Source organism: Ictalurus furcatus, chromosome 14, assembly GCF_023375685.1.
Source record: "Ictalurus furcatus strain D&B chromosome 14, Billie_1.0, whole genome shotgun sequence".
Taxonomy (NCBI): Eukaryota; Metazoa; Chordata; class Actinopteri; order Siluriformes; family Ictaluridae; genus Ictalurus; species Ictalurus furcatus.
Window position 1 is genome coordinate 31,002,451 of NC_071268.1, and position 18,315 is coordinate 31,020,765.

The following is an 18,315-nucleotide window of genomic DNA, read 5'->3' on the forward strand; positions in this document are numbered from 1 at the left end:
TTACACCTCAACTCTGCGCTCTTTCCTTCTCTAGAACTCAGTTATAAATCGTGGACAGTAGCACTACTTGTATTGTTCTCCGCTTGATATATCGCTTTGCTTGTATTTCCTCATTTGTAAGTCACGTTGGATAAAAGGACTTCAGTCTTTCTCATTGTGAGATAATGCTCAGTGTGCTTGTACCTTACCTTACCAAGCCGCACGCTGCGTATCGTTATTCTGGTTTTTGACTCTGTTTTCCATTTTAGTTCCTGTCCTTTGGTTTTGTCCTGTTTGCACACGGGCCGATACAATTGCTGTGTCTTTTACTAGGATGTTTGCGTGTCTAGGACATGCACTTCCGGTTTTAAACTCTTTCTGCTATTCTGCGTTTAATGTCATGAGGATGTGGTTAAAACGAGGAAGCTGTAGTTTTTTTTTTATATGTACTTTTTGTAGCTTTGTTTTATCTGTGATGTTCTGTACTGCAGTTATTTAAAAGCTCTCACAGAAAAAATTATACGTTAATACACTGCTTATTTCCACATTGTGCTAAAGTGAGAAAACAGATGCAGTAAAACCAGCATGTTAATACAGAGTGGAAAATATAATTAATATCAAATATAAAAATCAGTGTGCCTTGTTTCAGAGAAATACTGTAGGTAGACCAGTGTTGATGCTAAACACAGACAGCAGTATGAGCACAGCATGCTACAGGCTACTGAATAGCCTTGTTCACCAAAACGAACCACATGACTACAACCGATTGCATTTAAGTAATCCATTTGATCTGTGCAGAAAGATCAAACTCTACTCTAAAATGTAAAAACAAAAGTGGAGAATTTGAGTCAGTAGCAGTAATGCTGTAACCAGGAACAAAATCTTAGTGAGGTCCATGCTGCGTAAATAGTAAATACATCACAGTGCTCGGTGCGACCACATCAACCGCTAATTATTAATCTCCTTTATGTTTTCATTCCATTCTTCCATTAAACTGCTCTTATGGTTTGGGTTTTCTGAAGTTTGCTTTCATATTTTTTAGAAATGTCACAAATGACTTCATCTTAAAGCAGAACAAAGTATTAGCGGTCCTGCAAGAACATACCGTTTATTTTGTTTACTTATTATCACTCTTCCTTAAGCCCTATTCGGACAGGATTAGTTTCCAGGACTCAGAATTCAGAATTGTCACTACGGACGTCTGTGATATTTATCATCAATTTGCACAGGATAAGCGATTTCTGTAGAAATTGTTGAGATGGGCGTCTTCATCGTTTACATGCTGACGACCCATCACAGCGGCCCCGTGCGCCATACGTAACATGGCACTGCACCTCAGCGTGTGTTTGATAATACAACATGGCACGGGCGAAGCAAGAGAAAAGCCGCATCTGGACAAGAGCTGAAACTTTATGTTTAGTTTCAGTTTGGAGAGAATTACATTATCAAACACTGTTTGAACAAGTAGTGCAGTATCATTCCATTTGAGAGGAGATTCTTTCAGAAGTTTGCGATAAATGTGCCTCTGTCAAAGTGGCCTTTGGCGACTGGATTAAATGTCGAGAACGAATCGACTACCTAAAAAAAATACAGAGAGTGCACTCGCACGGGATTAGTTTAACCTGGGGATATTTTACAGGTTTTCAGTATGTGGTGTGACCCCCTTGTGCAGTAATAACTGCAGATAAGCGTTTGGGGTAAGTGTTGATCAGTCCTGCACATCGGCTCGGAGGAGTTTTATCCCGTTCCTCAGTACAGAACAGCTTCAACTCTGGGATGTTGGTGGGTTTCCTCACATGAACTGCTCGCTTCAGGTTCTTCCACAACATTTCTACTGGATTAAGGTCAGGAGTTTGACCTGGCCGTTCTAAAACATTAACTTTATTCTTCTTTAAGCGTTCTTTGGTAGAACGACGTGTGTGATTAGGATCGTTGTCTTGCTGCATGACCCACTTTCTCTTCAGATTCAGTTCACAGACTCATGTCCTGACATTTTCCTTTAGAGTTCACTGGTATCATTCAGAACTCATTGTTCCTTCAATAATGGCAAGTCGTCCTGGTCCAGATGCAGCCTCATCAACAGTCATCATTAAAATAATCACTTTGCTGAAGAGTTTACCTCACATTACTCCATCTGATGTTGCTGTTTCGGACAATCATGTGATTCTTCTTGATTCCTTTTTCCTCTTCTTGTGGTTACACGTCTCATTAGTCACCTCCGGATGAATGTTCTTTTTGGAGAGTAGTGACTTTCGACTTGCAGTCCTGCCATGCACTCCATTGTTGTTTGGGGTTCCCCGATGGTGGACTCATGAACATTAACATTAGTCAATGTGAGAGAGGCCTTTAGTTGCGTAGAAGTTACCCTGGGTTCCTCTGTAACTTCGTGGCTATTACTCTTTGATAAGTTACAGGCATGGTCTCTCTGTCTCAATTCTGAAGGTCTCTAGTTTATGTCATGATGTACCAGAACCAAATTGTTTTGTGTTCTTGGTATGTGTTGTTTTGAGCATTCCTAATCAGCCCCTGCCTTTCGCCCTCACTCTCCCTTTTGGTTCTTCTTCTTCGCTTATTATCTGGTAGACTAGACGTCTTTAATTCTTATATCACTGGAATCTACGTAATAGATGTTTTGATTTTATCTGTGACCTATTCCAATTGACATTTATCATTTATCAAGATATTGGTGTTATTATCTTTTGTATATTATTAAAACTGTTTAATTTCATTATGCATGCTTGTGGCTTTCAGAATCAGAATCACTCCACTCTTCTACTTCACCTGATTCTGTTTCAGTCCACCACTCTGACATCTTCAGGAATGACTTTTCCTGGTCGGGGTCTCAATGGATCCAGAGTCTATCTTGGGAACACTGATCATGAGGCAGGAATACATCAGCAGGCACCAAGGACACAAACATTCACACTCACGGGTAATTCAGGGTAGCCACCTATGGGCATGTTTTAGGACAGACAGTAACCTGAGCTCAGGATCGAGCCGGTGACCCTGGAGCTGCGAACTGTAACGCCATACCACGCAATTCTTTTAAAACAGAGACTTTCAAATGAATGTTTGTGATGTCATAAAATAGGCTCTACAGCTTTGGACCAATCATGTTCAGTACTCAGATTAGTAGAGGATGACATGGTACAATGATTAGCCCCAGAACCTTCATGCTTAGCCTGCTAGCTAATGTTGTAGGTGAACAGTGAAAGGTAAGTAGTTAGGAGATAATTATCATGAGTTTAATTCTTCTTTGAACAACCTCAAAATCTTCTTCAGGTTACCAGTCAGAAGAAATAAAAAACAGAAACAGAAGAAGACTAGAACAGTTTTAACTAGAGATGCACCAATATATCAGCCGACAAAGGTAATTATTCCCGCTATGGGCTATCGGCCGATAGTTTAAAAACATCTGATGATCAGGGCCAATTATATCCGGCCAATAAAAGGGGGGGACACATCGATTTTGTAAAGATGCAGTGTGTAATCGCTGTAATTACAATAATTTTACACCGGAAGTAGCAGCAGTGAACCGTTTTGGCATCGAGTTTCAGCTCGAGCAAACTCGTTGAAAGATTTAAATGAAGAGGAGTTGTAAAAAGGTATATATTGCCATATATTGCACAGAAAAATATTCGTAGAGTAATATGTTTCATATGGAGTTAATGTTAATATAAGTTAATATCATAAAAAAAAGGTTTATATTAGGCCTATATATGACCAGTTTGATGTCAGTGATGAAGTAGAAATGCTTGTGTTTGTGGAGAGTGAATGTGAGACTAACAGGAGGTTTTTTACAATTCAGTCAATATTCATATGAATTAATAACATTCAGTAAGTTAATAATCTTACTTTAATCAGAATTGAGTTCATGTGTTAATGTGAGTAATGTGTTTTGTGTTGATGAGATCAGTTACTGTCAAACAACGTGCTGAAATGGAGAGAATAAAGTTTTTATTTTCATTTCTTTCAGAATTGTGGAATTAATTATTATTCATTTGTAAGAAGGCATAAAAAGCAGAACTATCAGTTATCGGTATCGGCCGATATCACTCTGAATAATCGCTTATCGGTATCGGCCAAGAAATTTAGTATCGGTGCGTCTCTAGTTTTAACTGAACATTTACATTATTTTCACAGTTCAACAAAGTTTCAGAATTGATTTGTATATATTTATAAAACTGTTTATTTACAAATAGCATCACAGTGGAGAGAGTGAGAGAGAGTGAGAGAGAGAGAGAGAGAGAGAGAGAGTGTGTGTGTGTTGCTCTCGATCACTGCTTGCTCTGTGTAACTGATGACAGAACATCCTGGGTGTTATTCCAGGCCTCCATCTGTCAGTGTTGCATCATGGTGTGTGTTATGTCCTCCGTCTGTATCTAATGATGGGGTTGTTGGGGGTGTGTATCATGGTGGTGTAATTCACAGTTGGAAAATAACCATCTACCAGCTCGAACTCAAACAAACGCAACAATGTCGACCAAATTGTCTTAATCTGCACGTAGGCGAAGTTCTCCCCGATGCACCGGTGACGGCCTGAAACAAACAAACAAACAAAAATAACCACTACAGTAGAAATCAATACCGCATACTTCCTCTCAGTGTATTGAGCATGTTTCCTCCTGTTTCTCTTACTTACACTATATGGCCAAAAGTATGTGGACACCTGAGTGTTGAACATCCCATTCAAAAACCATGGGCATGTTCCCGCTTTACTGTTAGAATGTGCTCCATTGTTCTGGGAAGGCTTTACACTAGATTTTGGGACGTGGCTGTGGGGATTTGTGAGTGTGATTTTGGGGCGTGGCTGTGGGGATTTGTGAGTGTGATTTTGGGGCGTGGCTGTGGGGATTTGTGAGTGTGATTTTGGGGCGTGGCTGTGGGGATTAGTGATCATTCAGCTACAAGAGCGTTAGTGAGGTTGAGGTCAGGTGCTGATGTCGATGTGAGGAGACTCCAGTTCCAGTTCATCCTAAAGGTGTTCAGTGGGGTTGAGGTCAGGGCTCTGTGCAGGACAACCTTCACACACCACGTCTTCATGGAGCTCGCTTTGTGCACTGTGTGTCATGCTGGAACAGGTTTGAGCCTCTTAGTTGTTCTCTTAGAACAACATGCGAGTGTGATGGTCAGGGGTGTGTATAATTTTGGCCATATAGTGTAGATTTCTCTAATCTTATATATGTGTGTGTATGTACACTATACTGTATGTGTAAATGAATATTTTTTCTCACATATTTGCACAAAGTTTCTTTCATTTTACCCTCTGCTTTTCCCCCCTCTTCCTTTTCTTACCCTCCCTTTTGTATTTCTTCCCTCTTTATCTTCTCTTCTGGTCTCACGTGTGGTGTTAAAAGTATTTAAACAATGGAGTCTATTTCTGAGTCATTTGTGAAAAATGTTGCTATGTCTATATCAGTAAAAGTATCAAAATTATCACAAATATTATAAGAATATATTGTTATCGTCATGTTATCACTCTCTGTTAAGAATGTTTCCAGAATGTAACCACGCCCACCTGCTCCGAATGGGATGTAGGCGAATTTTTCTGCAGCGGCGGGGTTATCACCAAGGTAACGATCAGGGTCAAAGTCCATTCGATGATTCCAGGTGTCCTGGAGTCGATGGTTTACTGTGGGCGACACGCACACCTGGTGTCCTGCAGGGATGGTGTAATCTCCAACTTTCTACACAAACAAGAGAAAGTAAAACGTTACGGGTTCCACAGGGCAGCGGAGACGATGACGTTCCAGTCAGAGGTATATGGTGCAATAGAACAGGGGCAGAATTCATACCAGAACAGTAGTGTTCATACCTGAGGAGTTCGAGCCATTCTCATCATGGTCATGATGGGGGGGCGGAGCCTCAGAGTTTCCTTCAGACAGCGGTCGAGCAGGTTCAGGTCCTTCAGCTGCACAACATCAACCACACAACAACAGCTCAGTATTCACATTAAACACCTCCAGCCAGTCTAATGGCTCCACACCCAGGACACTTTCTGGGCCTATATGTGGGAAGCGTAACACAAGTGAAGAAGCACAGTACTTTTGGCTTTTATATATTAATAAATTGTTCCATCGAAAGCACAAAGCGTTTCACATTACAAAACAGCAAGTAATGTGACACGTCGAACGAATCATGTTACTCTGGCCACACCACAGTTCCGTGGAAGTGAACTCCAAACCACCATTTTAAGAAGACCAGGGATGTAAAACAGTGTTCACCAAAAGCACCGAACCCTGGGCTCAAATGGCCTGGAAAAAAATCCCAATGAAAGCTTTTCCCTGATGAATTTGTGGGAGCTGCTGAGCACAACCAGGTGTTTATGGGTAGTGTAGTGTCTTGTGATGGTGCCTGACCTGTTCGTATGTGATGGCTGGCAGGTTTTCTCCACACACTTGTTTCTGTTCATTGTAGCAGCTTTTCTGCAGCGCAGAGTCTCGCGCCAGGAAGAACCCTAGCCATGCACTGGTGGTGGACGAAGTGTGCTGACCCGCCAACAACAGACCTATCAGCATCCCTGAAATCTCGTCATCATTCAGAGCACGGCCATCTCTACAAAGAGACAGACAGGTTGAGGTAATGTGTTATAAAATATACGCTTGTGTGTAAAATGAGTGATGTAATACTTGTATGTGGCGTCGATGAGGGTCTGTAGGATGTCCTCCTCTTTCTCTGCACTCTTCCTGCGTTTCTCAATCACTTCGTAAAAGATTTGTTTTATCGCTTTGTGAGCGCGGTCTCGCTGCCTGCCAATAGAGAACAGGAATGAAAGTACATTCTTTGCAATGATCGAGTTAGGAAATGCCCTTGGATCCATGCCTGTTTCCTAACACAAGTATCAGAAACAATGGTGTTTGTGATGGTATCAAGTGTGCAAGAGAACAGAGAACACTTCATTTGGGACATATGGTTTATTCATCAGGATCATGACACCCACAATCACACACAGTAACTGGAGGTCCTGAGAGAGTAGAGGATCTGATAGCTGCAATGGTCTCCAGAATGAGGTTCAGTGAGGATCCACACGTGCTACATGCACACTCACTACTGGTGTCCCTCAAGGTTTGATGCTTGGGCCTCTTCTCTTTTCCCTCTACACCCTTCTTCTTGGGAATATATCATTTACACATGGCTTCTTCTACCACTGACACAAACTCATACCTTTCATTACCCACCATCAGATAGCCAAGGTCCTACCTTTACCTGGGCGTGCTTGGCAGACTTCTTCTGGACATTACAGTATCTTATCACTTAAAATGGAAAGGGCTGCGAGCCTGATCTGTTGCACATATTCCATGTTTCATGCCTTGCCATGTCTTCCCTTTTCAAGTAATCACTCTTTATTAAAATGCATGAAAGCTCAGTGTAGTGTTTGATGATTTGCGATTGTTTCAGAAGGTGCTTGTTCAGTTCTTCTGTCATCTCAGGCTGTGACTAATGCAGTCTCATGCTGGTTGCTCGATCTGCAAATGATCCAGCTTCTTGCCACTCTACTCTGCAAAACCACTACATGCTCATGGAGAATTTCCATATGAAGTTTCTTCTGCAAATCCTAGGGATCACCTGAAGAAACCAGTACAGTGCCCATATAGAAGTACTTGATCTTAGAGAACAGGGCACATACACCACTCCCATGCAGGGTGATACCTGCCAAGCCTGTTTTTATACATCCAGTTAGTGCGATGTATGTCTGGGTGTATGTTCTGCTGGAGGGCAGAGAATGCATTGTAGAAAAAACATAATACCATCTGTGAAATAATAGCCTATTAACCAGACTCATCTGCAAACACTGTAGCCTGGAGATAACACAGCTAAGTGACAACAATGGTGAAAACTGGGTTAAGTTCTCATCCAGACCCAGCCCTGCACTGTTTGAAGGAAACAGTACATATCCTGCATCATGCCTTGCAACCATGTCCAATCAACCAATGAACAATGGACTGATACATGCTGGGGTTTACCTGAAGCTTGGCAAAGGAATCCAAGGAGGTAATATCCAGGCAGCGTGGGTAAATCCCCCATCGAGGTCAGTGTAAAGCTGAGCAACACTCTCAGTGAGAACGCTGCGGATCTCCACGCCGTGCAGACAGCGACTCGCCGTGAGGATGATCAGCTCACTCAGACCCTCAAACAGATCTGAGCAGGCATGTGAAAGGAGAAGGGGAAGAAAAAGGAAGTAAAGGGAAGAGGAGAGTAGAAAGAAAGAATATGATAGGAGAAATGTATGAGAAAGTGTTTCAAGGTGGTCTGTTGGGCTCCTGAGGCAGTACTTTAGCTTCTCACTAGTGCTGGTAGTGCCCCCTTGTGGGGAATCTTCAGCATATCAGCATAAAAAGCAAATCCTTGAGTACAGCTAAAAAACAGGGTCCAATTAAGGGGTACCCTTGATTCATTCATGAATCTCACTCTGAGGAAACCAAAGCTAAAGGTGTGTGTGTGTGTGTGTGTGTGTGTGTGTGTGTGTGTGTGTTGTATCTCACTTTTCTCCCCGCTATCCCCCCAGCGGAGGAAATACTGCCTCGTTTCTTCTTCAATGAGCTGTACATGTTGCTTAAAGCGAGCCACATTCAGCCCCGTCTTCAACATCTTCTTCTGCTCCAGGAACACCTACACACAGACACACACAGACACACACAGACACACACAGACATATATCTACTTGTACATTTTCACCAGAAAGGGCTAGTTATGCTTTTTTATGCTAGGTTCTTCTTTATTTGCTGATGAATAACATCAGATCCAAAAACTAATACATTATAACTGAGTTAATGAACCAATCAGTTAACCGTGTAAATTGTTAAACCTTGCACTTTGTGATATGCAATATGAGAAATTTCATTATCTTGCCCTTTTCTACAAGACTAACCGGGCGAACACTAACATCCCCCTAATTATATTAATGGTTAAATCTTTTAGTTTTTCTCGATGTTAAATATCAAAATCAGAGCAGTTCTGATATTTTAAAGCTGTTCTTAAATTTTCCACAATTTTCCTCCCAATCTTTCTCACATTAAATTTCATTATCATGGCCCCCCCCATTCATCTTCATTTCTATCCTCAATCACTTTTAGCTCATTGTAATCACTGTATTTCCTTCATGAAGTGCACAATGGCGTACGTGGTTTGGGACATCGTAGGCGACTCCTTTGCCGAACACGGGCGTGGTCAGTTGTGAATAAACATCCTCAGCGTTCAGGTCTTCGTTTTTACTGTTGAACATCAGAGCAGATGCTTCACTTCCCACCAGATAGGTGAATGTCTTCCCCACCATTGTAAAGCTGAACACGGGTCCATACTGAAAACAAGGATAAATCGAATATATAAAAGCAGGAAGTTGCATAAATAAAGGCACAAAACTGTACTTATCCTTACGTACATCCTTTGTACCATTAGTGCGCATTTTTCAGAAGGAAATGTGAATGTAGTAAACCTTAAGGAGCATCGATGTGACTTTAAAGCATCACACTAAACGCTAATTAAAAGGTACACCATATGCACCTACCTAAAATGGTACAGAAGATGTATATTTGATGGTACCACTGGAGTGACAAGGAAAAGTACAGCCTGGTCCCTTTGTTTCTGAGAGCTTCCTTTTAGTGGTAGTTAACGATGACCAAACAGTAACTATGACGACTGTCTACGAGTAAAAATATCATAAGGAGATACGTCTAATGGCGTAACAGTCTTGTTCTGTGGTACCTGCAGTTTGGTATTTTGGACTAATTAAGTAATATAAGATCATGTGCTGGTTCCACTTAAGACATTATGTCACCTTCTTGTACGCGTTTTCCAGGAAGTCGATGGGGCTTTTTCCGAAAGCGATGGCATGACCCAGGAACGGCAAACTGGACGGGATGTACGGGGGATATTTCTGTGAAAAGGAAACAACAAATTGATTTGTTTTCATAATTTACAACAATTCATGTGCGGTTTATATCTGTAGACACTTTTATTCAAAATATCCAGGTCTGACACTAAACAATAAAAGATTTGACACTAAATATGAGGTGTGTGTTAATCGTTTGGTAAGGTGTGTTACTGATTTAAACCCTAAATCCTCAAATTTGATTAATCTGAAGCAATTTCATTTAATTAAAATGTATTTATTTATTTTTTAACAGTGTCCCTTGTACTGATCCAAAAGTCATCACATATAATTGTGTATGTGATTTATGTTCCCATTATGCTGCATTAAAGGCTAATTAAAACAAGAACAGAATTTGTTTTTATTTTTTGAAATTGTCTTATGCTTTACACAATTGCCTCTCATGATTTCTCAAAGAGAATGACCTGTGGAAATTAATACTAACTAATTATAATTTTTTTCATTAAAAAAACCCATCTTTTTGAATGAAAAAGAAAGAAAGAAATATCGCAATATCGTGACATAAAATAAAACAGCATTTAAATTCATTTTAACAGTGTAGTGTCACTGTCAGTGTAGTCTGGAGGAGTATTAGCTTAGCGTAGTCATATTTTTTGTATTCATATTTTCTGAAGAGGCGCATCCATAGACTCCATAGGTGCCGTATATTTTCAACAACAATGTAGACAATCATCTACAAAAATAGTAAAATTGTTTACTAATTGTTCATTACAATTTATTGACAGAATAACCACGTGTTGAATATTTCTCGATGCGTTCATGGCTATTTCGCTATTTTAGAGACAGCGCGGCGTGTTGTACTCCCCCACGCTCCGCAGCATGGTGGATTGATCCGCTCCCATGGCAACACGCAACGCCGGTTTTTTTCCCCACAGCGTCGTCAGTGAGCTCGAGACACATTTAGAGGCGTTAAAATGGCGTTTAGATGAGGAGAGTGCAGTTCTTTACTCACATGTCCGTCATCTTTATCCTGCGGCTGTTGCTGTTTGAACACCATTTTAAATAAATACGCCAGGGTGAGGGTGAAAGCTGACATCGCGAGAATCGTGAACGTCAAATTTTCGCTCATTATTTTCTCCACTGCGCTCTCCATTAGCCGGTTGCTAACTTCAAAAATAGTCATTTTGATTTTAAAGCTCGATTGCCAGCCTGACGATTCCGTTCAGTCCTGTGAAGAGTTTTAATCCTCCACCTTCATCATTAAAGCTTCTACATGCAGATCAAAACACAAATCGGAACACACCCCGCCCCCGTCTGACAGCAAAGCCGCTTTCTATTGGCTAAGGCCGTGTGTCAATCACGTAGCTCCACGCAACCTTGCGTTCTGATTGGTCGATGTGCTGTGAACGGACGGTCTGACTATATGACGTCACCTGGCTCGTTCCACAGCTCCAAGTTTCTTATTGGTTCATTCTGTTTGTACTTATTTGATGTATAAAAAAAAAAAAAAAAAAAAGGAGAAGATGAAGAAGAAGAAGACGAAGAAGAAGAAGAAAGAACACGAGCGCGAGAGTTTTCAGCGCTTTTTTAATTTTGTGTCCAGATTTGCAGTATTCATTCCTAATAATCACAGTTTTGTGTTATAACTCATCTTCACAGAAAAATGATTAACCAGGGGTGCTGAGAGATTTTGGATTTGAGCTATTCCCCAAATTACTGAAGGGAAAAACCATAAACATATCACACCACAACAACATACACTATAGGCACCAACATGTCTGAAAAACTATGCTTACATTAAATTTCAATTCATTTGTGCTTATTTTTAATTTAACATTTATAAGAAATTGCTGGAAAATAGAAAGAAGTGAATTAAAATGTACAATAAAAGACTTTAACATCCGAAACACTGGACAATAACATGACATTAATATAAAATATCACAGATGAGAAAAGTAAAGAAATGATAAAGAATATAAAAGAACACACAGGAGAAGGGGAAAGAAGATAAGAGATGTGAAAAAAGAGAAGAGAAAATATCAGAAAAACAAAAACAGCAGAAAAAAAGAGGAATAGGTCACAGAAATTCCATTACAAACCATCAGCTAACCATTAAAACCATTACCGGTCCTTAAAGGTATCCACTAGTCAGAGAGACAGAGAGAGAGAGAGAGACAGAGAGAGACAGAGAGAGAGATCCACAGGGACCATTACAGTTTCTATTAAAACCAATACAATTCCCATTATAACCATTAAAACCATTACAGATACTATGAGGATTTTTTCCCAGCAGGGACGCATTCTTTCTCCACCTGTGTGCAGTGTTTAGAAATGGATTATAGATATATTTCCCCTACTCTGATTTATCATTGTATTTAAAGTGTCTGAGGTATTGTAATATGTGTGTTTTCAAATTGATAGTGTTCTGACATAGTGTTCCCCTCTGAAAGTATTGGAACAGCAAGGCCAGTTCCTTTGTTTTCGCTGTACACTGAAGACATTTTCGTCTGAGGTCAAATGATGAACATGAGACCAGAGTTTCAGATTTCATTTCTTCATATTTACATCTTTCAAAAACAAAACAAAACAAAACAACGATAATCTTATCAGAATCTCTTTATGTTGCCAAGTATGTTACACATATGAGGAATTTGTAGTGGTGTGTACACACGAATGAGGTCACTAAAAAAAAGCTCAGTCTAACAATATTCAAGAAAATAGACATGTAATTAAGGGATATATATATAAGTTGTTTATTTTTAGGAAACCGGTTGGTTCACAGTTCATACCACTAGGTGGCGGTAATGCACCAGTCTGTTGTTTTCCAAAAGTCATAAAAACCAAAGAAGAAGAAGCAGCAGAAGAAAAAGAAGAAGAAGAAGAACCCTGTTTGTTGTTGTTAGCGCTATTTTTTTGTTGTTCCAGTCCGTTTTATTAGATTTTATCGTGTTTTTCAGTGAAGATGCCGGTGTGTAATTACTTTCTGGAGGGAAGATGTCGTTACGGAGATAAATGCTGGAATGAACACCCGAGAGGAGGAAGAGCCCAGACTAACCGCGGCGGGGGAGGTCAGTGAGTCATGCTCAGCTAGTTTAAATAACTTTTGCTTAAAAGTAATAAACATCTTCATTTATTACTGCTTGTGATGGCGCAGTGAAGCTCTAATTCCTAATGTTTGGGAAAAGACTTCATTAGTCGCAGCGTTTCCGCACAGTGCTCATTACTGACACCTGGTGGCCGGACAGGTGAGGTGCAGCTTCTGTGGCTGTTGGACGTTTTTTTTTTTTTTTTTTAATTGTCAAAAATTAACCAGTAAAACAGGCAAATAACAGTGCAGTAAATAATAGCGATGAGAGCAATACACATTAACGATATATAGTTGTTTTTTTTTGTTTGATTAAAAATGATTAACAGTTATATTTTAAAAATCTTATAAAATCCAACAGTAATCAGCATTTTGTGAAATTCTGAGTAAAATGTTTCTAATACGGGACAGGAGTGAACGTGTGAGAGTTCATAAATGCAGCTCATCTAGAAACTGAGTTTATTTGGTTCATAAAGTTTTAAAGATAATTGATGTGTATATTATAAGTAGAGGGGGACCGATAGTGGACATTACCGATACGATTCTGAAGTTTGTCAGTACCTGCTGATAACCGATTAATCAACCCATAGTTTTCATTCAATATCTATTTTTAAAACACTCAGAGTAAAATATTGCTGAACTTTATTACAAAAATACTGTAATTAGTTTTGAGCTGTCTGTCGTGAACACTTGTGAATGTAGCAGTGTTGTGGTATGAAACGTTCACGTTATGAAAACCTAGTCTGAAAGTATTGCAGTATGACGTATTACTCAGCTGTTTAAAAACACAACAACATTTAAAACCAAGTAAAAAAGATACAAAGACGTTTAAGTAAAATCCTGTACTCAGTCAGTATTAATCACCGTGTCTGTATGAGCTGAGAGAGGGCGTGGCGGCAGTCGGCCATGTTGTGGTGGTGTGTATTTGTTAGATGTTAGTTAGGGATGCATCGAAATGAAAATTCTTGGCCGAAACTGAATATAATGAAAAACTTGGCTGAATACCGAACACGTTTTTTTGCGTTTTTTCCATTTATTTTGCCATTTTTTTCACCATTGCATAAATTAAATAGTCAAAATGTGCTTTTTACTATTTTGTCTTGCTTTTCAAAGAAAAAATCAATTACAAAAACTACAATTTCAAAATATTTAACTCTGAACATTTTTTTCATTCCAGCAGGCACAGGCTACCAACAAGGCACAATATAACTTTAAATAAATAAATGAGTAAAATAAAAATATTTTGATGTGGTCATCTTTGAGCCCCTTGAATAGCCGATGTTCGGCCTGTAACTGACTGCTGAAAGAATGGAACACTCTGCAGCCTACAACTAAAAAGTGCATTGACAAGAGTGCAGGAAATGGTTCTATTGGGTTCTATAGGTCTGATTATATTGGGGATATATACCGCTCGCGCCCCTGTACACCTCGCCGAGTATTATAGTAGATGTAGTAGAGTTAGATACGTTGTTAATGTTCTGTTCCTTGATGGATTTAGTTAGTTTAAACTATAGATCAGTTCATTTAGTCCCGCTGGTGTCTCCGCTCCCAGTCCATGGTACTAGTTCATGTTTCTTGTTTTGTGTTGTGACCCTGTTTTCTGTGACGCGACTCTGATTCCCGTTTACGCCTGTTCGCCGATCGCCCGACCCACTGCCTGTCTTGACTACGTTTTTTGGATTACGATTTGGATTTGTCTGCCTGCCCTTAAATAAATACGTCTTTACCTGCTTCCGTACTCTACTCCCTTACGTCTCACGACGTGACAGAATACTCCGGAACAGAAACAAAACAAACGCACGTTTCCACAGTAAACATCTGAAGAGCATGTAGCTCGTGCACGTAGCCCATGCATGCGCGCGCCCCCTCATCAAGGTCGTGACATTCGCGCGTCTCACTCTGGTTGCTAGGCTATTTGGTTGCGTCATCAAACACGTCATTGTTCGGTCAAATTTATTCGGCCTTTCCACTTATGCGGCCGAACACCGAAAATGCTTCTTTTGCTATTTTTGGCCGAATAATTTCGGTTGCCGAACATTCGGTGCATCCCTACTGTTAGTGTATGATAAAGTTAAGCGGCAGCGCTGTGGTGTGTTTACAGCAGTAGCGGTGGTAAGATTGGAATCGGGACCAGGGCTGTTTGAGAGATTAGAACTGCTGGAGTAAGGAACATGAAGGAGTGAAAAATTGAACAGCTCGATGGTTATCTGTTTGTAATGTATTCTAATCAGTATTGTGACTGACAGTTAATGATACATTTCTGTTTTGCAGGCTCAGTGAACCGGGTGTGGGTGAACCCATCTCAGCGCTCAGGGGGAGGCGTGGTCCAGCCCTCATCTTTCTCCCGTGGCGGAGGGGATTGGGGCCGAGGGAACAGCGGAACAGGGAGAGACGACCGGAGTTCTAACTTCAGTTTTAACACACAGAACCGGTTCTCCGCCTTGAACAACACGCAGAGCGGATACGGGAGAACCGGTGGAGGTGGAGGAGACGACACTGATAAACAGCTGTGAGTTATGGCACATGGAAGATCAGCACAAAGTCACTCCACATCTAAATATCCATCTAACTTTGTAAAAGAAGTTCTATTGGCTGAAAAAAGGCATGACAGCGGTGTGAATGTACGGTGGCTGTAAATGACTTCCTGTTTGATTGACAGAGAGATGATTCAGAATGACATGGAGGCGTGGCAGAGCTCAGGACAGTGGCTCTTCTCCTGCTACTCTGTCTCGAATGCCTCAATCACAGGTGGGTCACGGATCAGTGGAATAAACCATCAGGTATTGAGTGTGGGGGTGTAATTGTACTCTGTGTGTGTGTGTGTGTGTGTGTGTGTGTGTGTGTTTGTGTAGGGTTTATGGAGCTATCTCCAGAGGAACTGAGGATGGAGTACTATACCAGCAGAGCTACTGGAGATGTACAGTCCTACGTAAGTCCTAACCTTTTTCTCCGTCCTCCTCTGAGAAATTGACAGGCTCAACCACCTGCTGTTTTTCCACCAAACTCGGAGCTCTGAGTTTACACCTGTCCATGACTTTCTATACCGATATCTCCTCACATTGGATAAAAAGATGTCTGACTCGCTGTATTTAGCCTCGTAGCGTGCGTATCTGTGCCCCTCCCCCTCCAGAGAAACAAAAAATGGGTGCTTTAGAAGAGGCATTCAGCCATATGCCTGTTCCGTAAACCCTGATAAACTAATCAATCCCAATAGGGGTTTTAATGTAGCTTTAGTCTGCGTTTGCCCTGTCGTTAAAGAGGGATTGACGTTTGCCCTGTCGTTAAAGAGGGATTGACGTTTGCCCTGTCGTTAAAGAGGGATTGACGTTTGCCCTGTCGTTAAAGAGGGATTGACGTTTGCCCTGTCGTTAAAGAGGGATTGATATGTGTGTGATGTATATTTGATGGGTTTAGTGACTGGCATGTTTGTTTGATGGACTTGGTTGCTGGTCTTTAATGAGTTATCTGTGTCTGATTTGTTTTTAATGTGTTTTATATGTTGTGATTAATTTAGGTTAATTCAGTCCAGCAGTTCGCCAATCAGTGGAGATCCAGAGTTCAGGAATTGAGAGCCATGAGCGCTAACACACGTTCTGCCATGGTGAGAAATTAAACATCACACATTCACACATTGATGCACACTATCCCAGCCTGTTCCCCCTTTCTGAGATTTCATATTGTTGCTCCTCCTTTAAATTGTCAAGAAAACACAGGTTTTAAAATGTGTCTGTGGACATGTTTTGGTTTCCACAGATAGCAGAGTTGACCAATCCGAGGGCACAGACATCCTCAAGTGGAGGGATTTTCAGTTCTTCATCATCATCAACAACAGGGTTCGGAGCTTCGTCGGCGTCTGGGTTCGGAGCTTCGTCGGCGTCTGGGTTCGGAGCTTCGTCGGCGTCTGGGTTCGGCGCTTCGTCGGCGTCTGGGTTCGGCGCTTCGTCGGCGTCTGGGTTCGGAGCTTCGTCGGCGTCTGGGTTCGGAGCTTCGTCGGCGTCTGGGTTCGGAGCTTCGTCGGCGTCTGGGTTCGGAGCTTCGTCGGCGTCTGGGTTCGGAGCTTCGTCAACTGGGATTCGAGGAGGAGGTAGGCTGTGTGAACTGTAAACCCTAATGCCAATGTACCCAATCAGATCGCAGTTCTCTCTGTAGATTTTTTAGCATGGAAAGTGACTGCAGGAAGTCAAAGGTTTATATAATTGACCCGTTGTTGCAGAGCATTGTGGGTAATTTTTAGATCTGAATGAATTAACGTAATGAAAGATACTTTTCTTGTATTTCCTCTTTCCTAGGATTTGGCTCGAGTGTTCAGAGTAGTGCTGCTGAGTTTAGCTTCTCTGCATCCAATCCCGGGTTCGGATCATCCGGGACCCAGCCAGTTTCATTTGGGTTCGGTTCATCGGCCCCCTCTGCTTCCACCTTCTCCTTCGCTGATCCTGCAGGAGCGATGGCGAGTAAAAGTTCTGCCTCGGGGTTCAGCTTCTCCTCTGGATCTTCGGGAGGTTTCGGCAGTTCGTACACTGCTCCTGGCGGCGGGGGTGTTGGTGGGTTTGGTGGTGGAGCGAGTGTGACTGGGATCGCAGAAGACCGGAAGAGTGGAGGAGACAACTTGTACACTCCTCAGAGTGAGCTCACACCAGATGAGCTCAGAGAGTTCACTGCTAAACGATTCACACTGGGACAGATTCCTCTCAAACCACCGCCTGCTGAGCTGCTCACTGTCTGACCTCTGACCCTGAAATGATATTTGTTTTATTGATAATAAATCTGTTCCTTCCTGTAAACTCTAAATTTGTCTAATGTGTAGACTGGAGAAACGTAGAATCCCAATCTCACTGCAAACTTGGAGGAATTATGGACTAGAGGAATTGTGGACTTTTAGAGCAGTTTTACAATAAATATATGAAACAAAAATGTGTATGTGAACGGAGTGAACTTCTATGTTTTCTCTTTCTTATCTTTCTCCCTCTTCTCCTCTGTTTTCTTCTGCTCCGCCTTTCCCCCTGAACCACACTGACAGGGAAATGTGAATTCCCTGAAATGTTTCCAGCTGATGTCATGTGGGCCTTATAGCAGCTGACCAATCAGCAGCTTTGCTAGTGTTACCTTCTTTAGGTAGCAGCCTCACCCAAATTCGACTGGTAAGATGTTTACTGGCATGGAACCAGTTGTACATCATGGCAGGAGTTGGTATTTTGAAATCAAAAACAGTGCATAGCAAGTGCGTATTTATTTATTATTTCGGCTGTGTCTCAGGTGGTAGAGCGGGTTGTCGACTAATCGTAGGGTTGGAGGTTCGATTCCCGGCCCACATGACTCCACATGCCGCAGTGTCCTTGGGCAAGACACTGAACCCCAAGTTGCTCCCGATGGCAAGTTAGTGCCTTGCATGGCAGCTCTGCTACCATTGGTGTGTGTGTGTGTG

At 41.5% G+C, this 18,315-nt stretch overlaps 3 protein-coding genes across 5 annotated transcripts in view; 1 reads left to right on the plus strand and 2 right to left on the minus strand.

The window, feature by feature from the left end:
* LOC128618711 (4-galactosyl-N-acetylglucosaminide 3-alpha-L-fucosyltransferase 9-like) overlaps positions 1 to 428 on the minus strand; it is a 32,162-nt gene extending 31,734 nt beyond the window's left edge. For 2 of the 3 annotated variants that reach the window (XM_053642505.1, XM_053642500.1), the window contains exon 1: positions 189 to 428. The gene's annotated coding sequence lies outside the window, so the exon portion shown is untranslated. The remainder of the gene's footprint in view (positions 1 to 188) is intronic. The other variant, XM_053642506.1, reaches the window with a different exon arrangement.
* A 2,206-nt stretch (positions 429 to 2,634) lies between these two features.
* Positions 2,635 to 12,142, minus strand: LOC128618520 (lanosterol 14-alpha demethylase). Its single transcript, XM_053642157.1, has 10 exons — positions 10,821 to 12,142; positions 9,755 to 9,853; positions 9,101 to 9,277; positions 8,463 to 8,589; positions 7,944 to 8,118; positions 6,609 to 6,728; positions 6,339 to 6,534; positions 5,795 to 5,890; positions 5,498 to 5,666; positions 2,635 to 4,518 (listed from the first exon to the last, which is right to left on the minus strand). Exons 1-10 carry the CDS (start codon positions 10,989 to 10,991, stop codon positions 4,343 to 4,345), a joined length of 1,506 nt encoding a protein of 501 aa, XP_053498132.1. The 5' UTR covers positions 10,992 to 12,142; the 3' UTR covers positions 2,635 to 4,342.
* Positions 12,143 to 12,641: 499 nt separating this feature from the next.
* Positions 12,642 to 17,801, plus strand: nup42 (nucleoporin 42). The gene is made up of 7 exons (XM_053641298.1): positions 12,642 to 12,876; positions 15,165 to 15,402; positions 15,553 to 15,641; positions 15,746 to 15,822; positions 16,408 to 16,494; positions 16,647 to 16,977; positions 17,183 to 17,801. The coding sequence occupies exons 1-7, from the start codon at positions 12,771 to 12,773 to the stop codon at positions 17,614 to 17,616; spliced, it is 1,362 nt and encodes a 453-aa protein (XP_053497273.1). The 5' UTR covers positions 12,642 to 12,770; the 3' UTR covers positions 17,617 to 17,801.
* Positions 17,802 to 18,315: the final 514 nt, after the last annotated feature.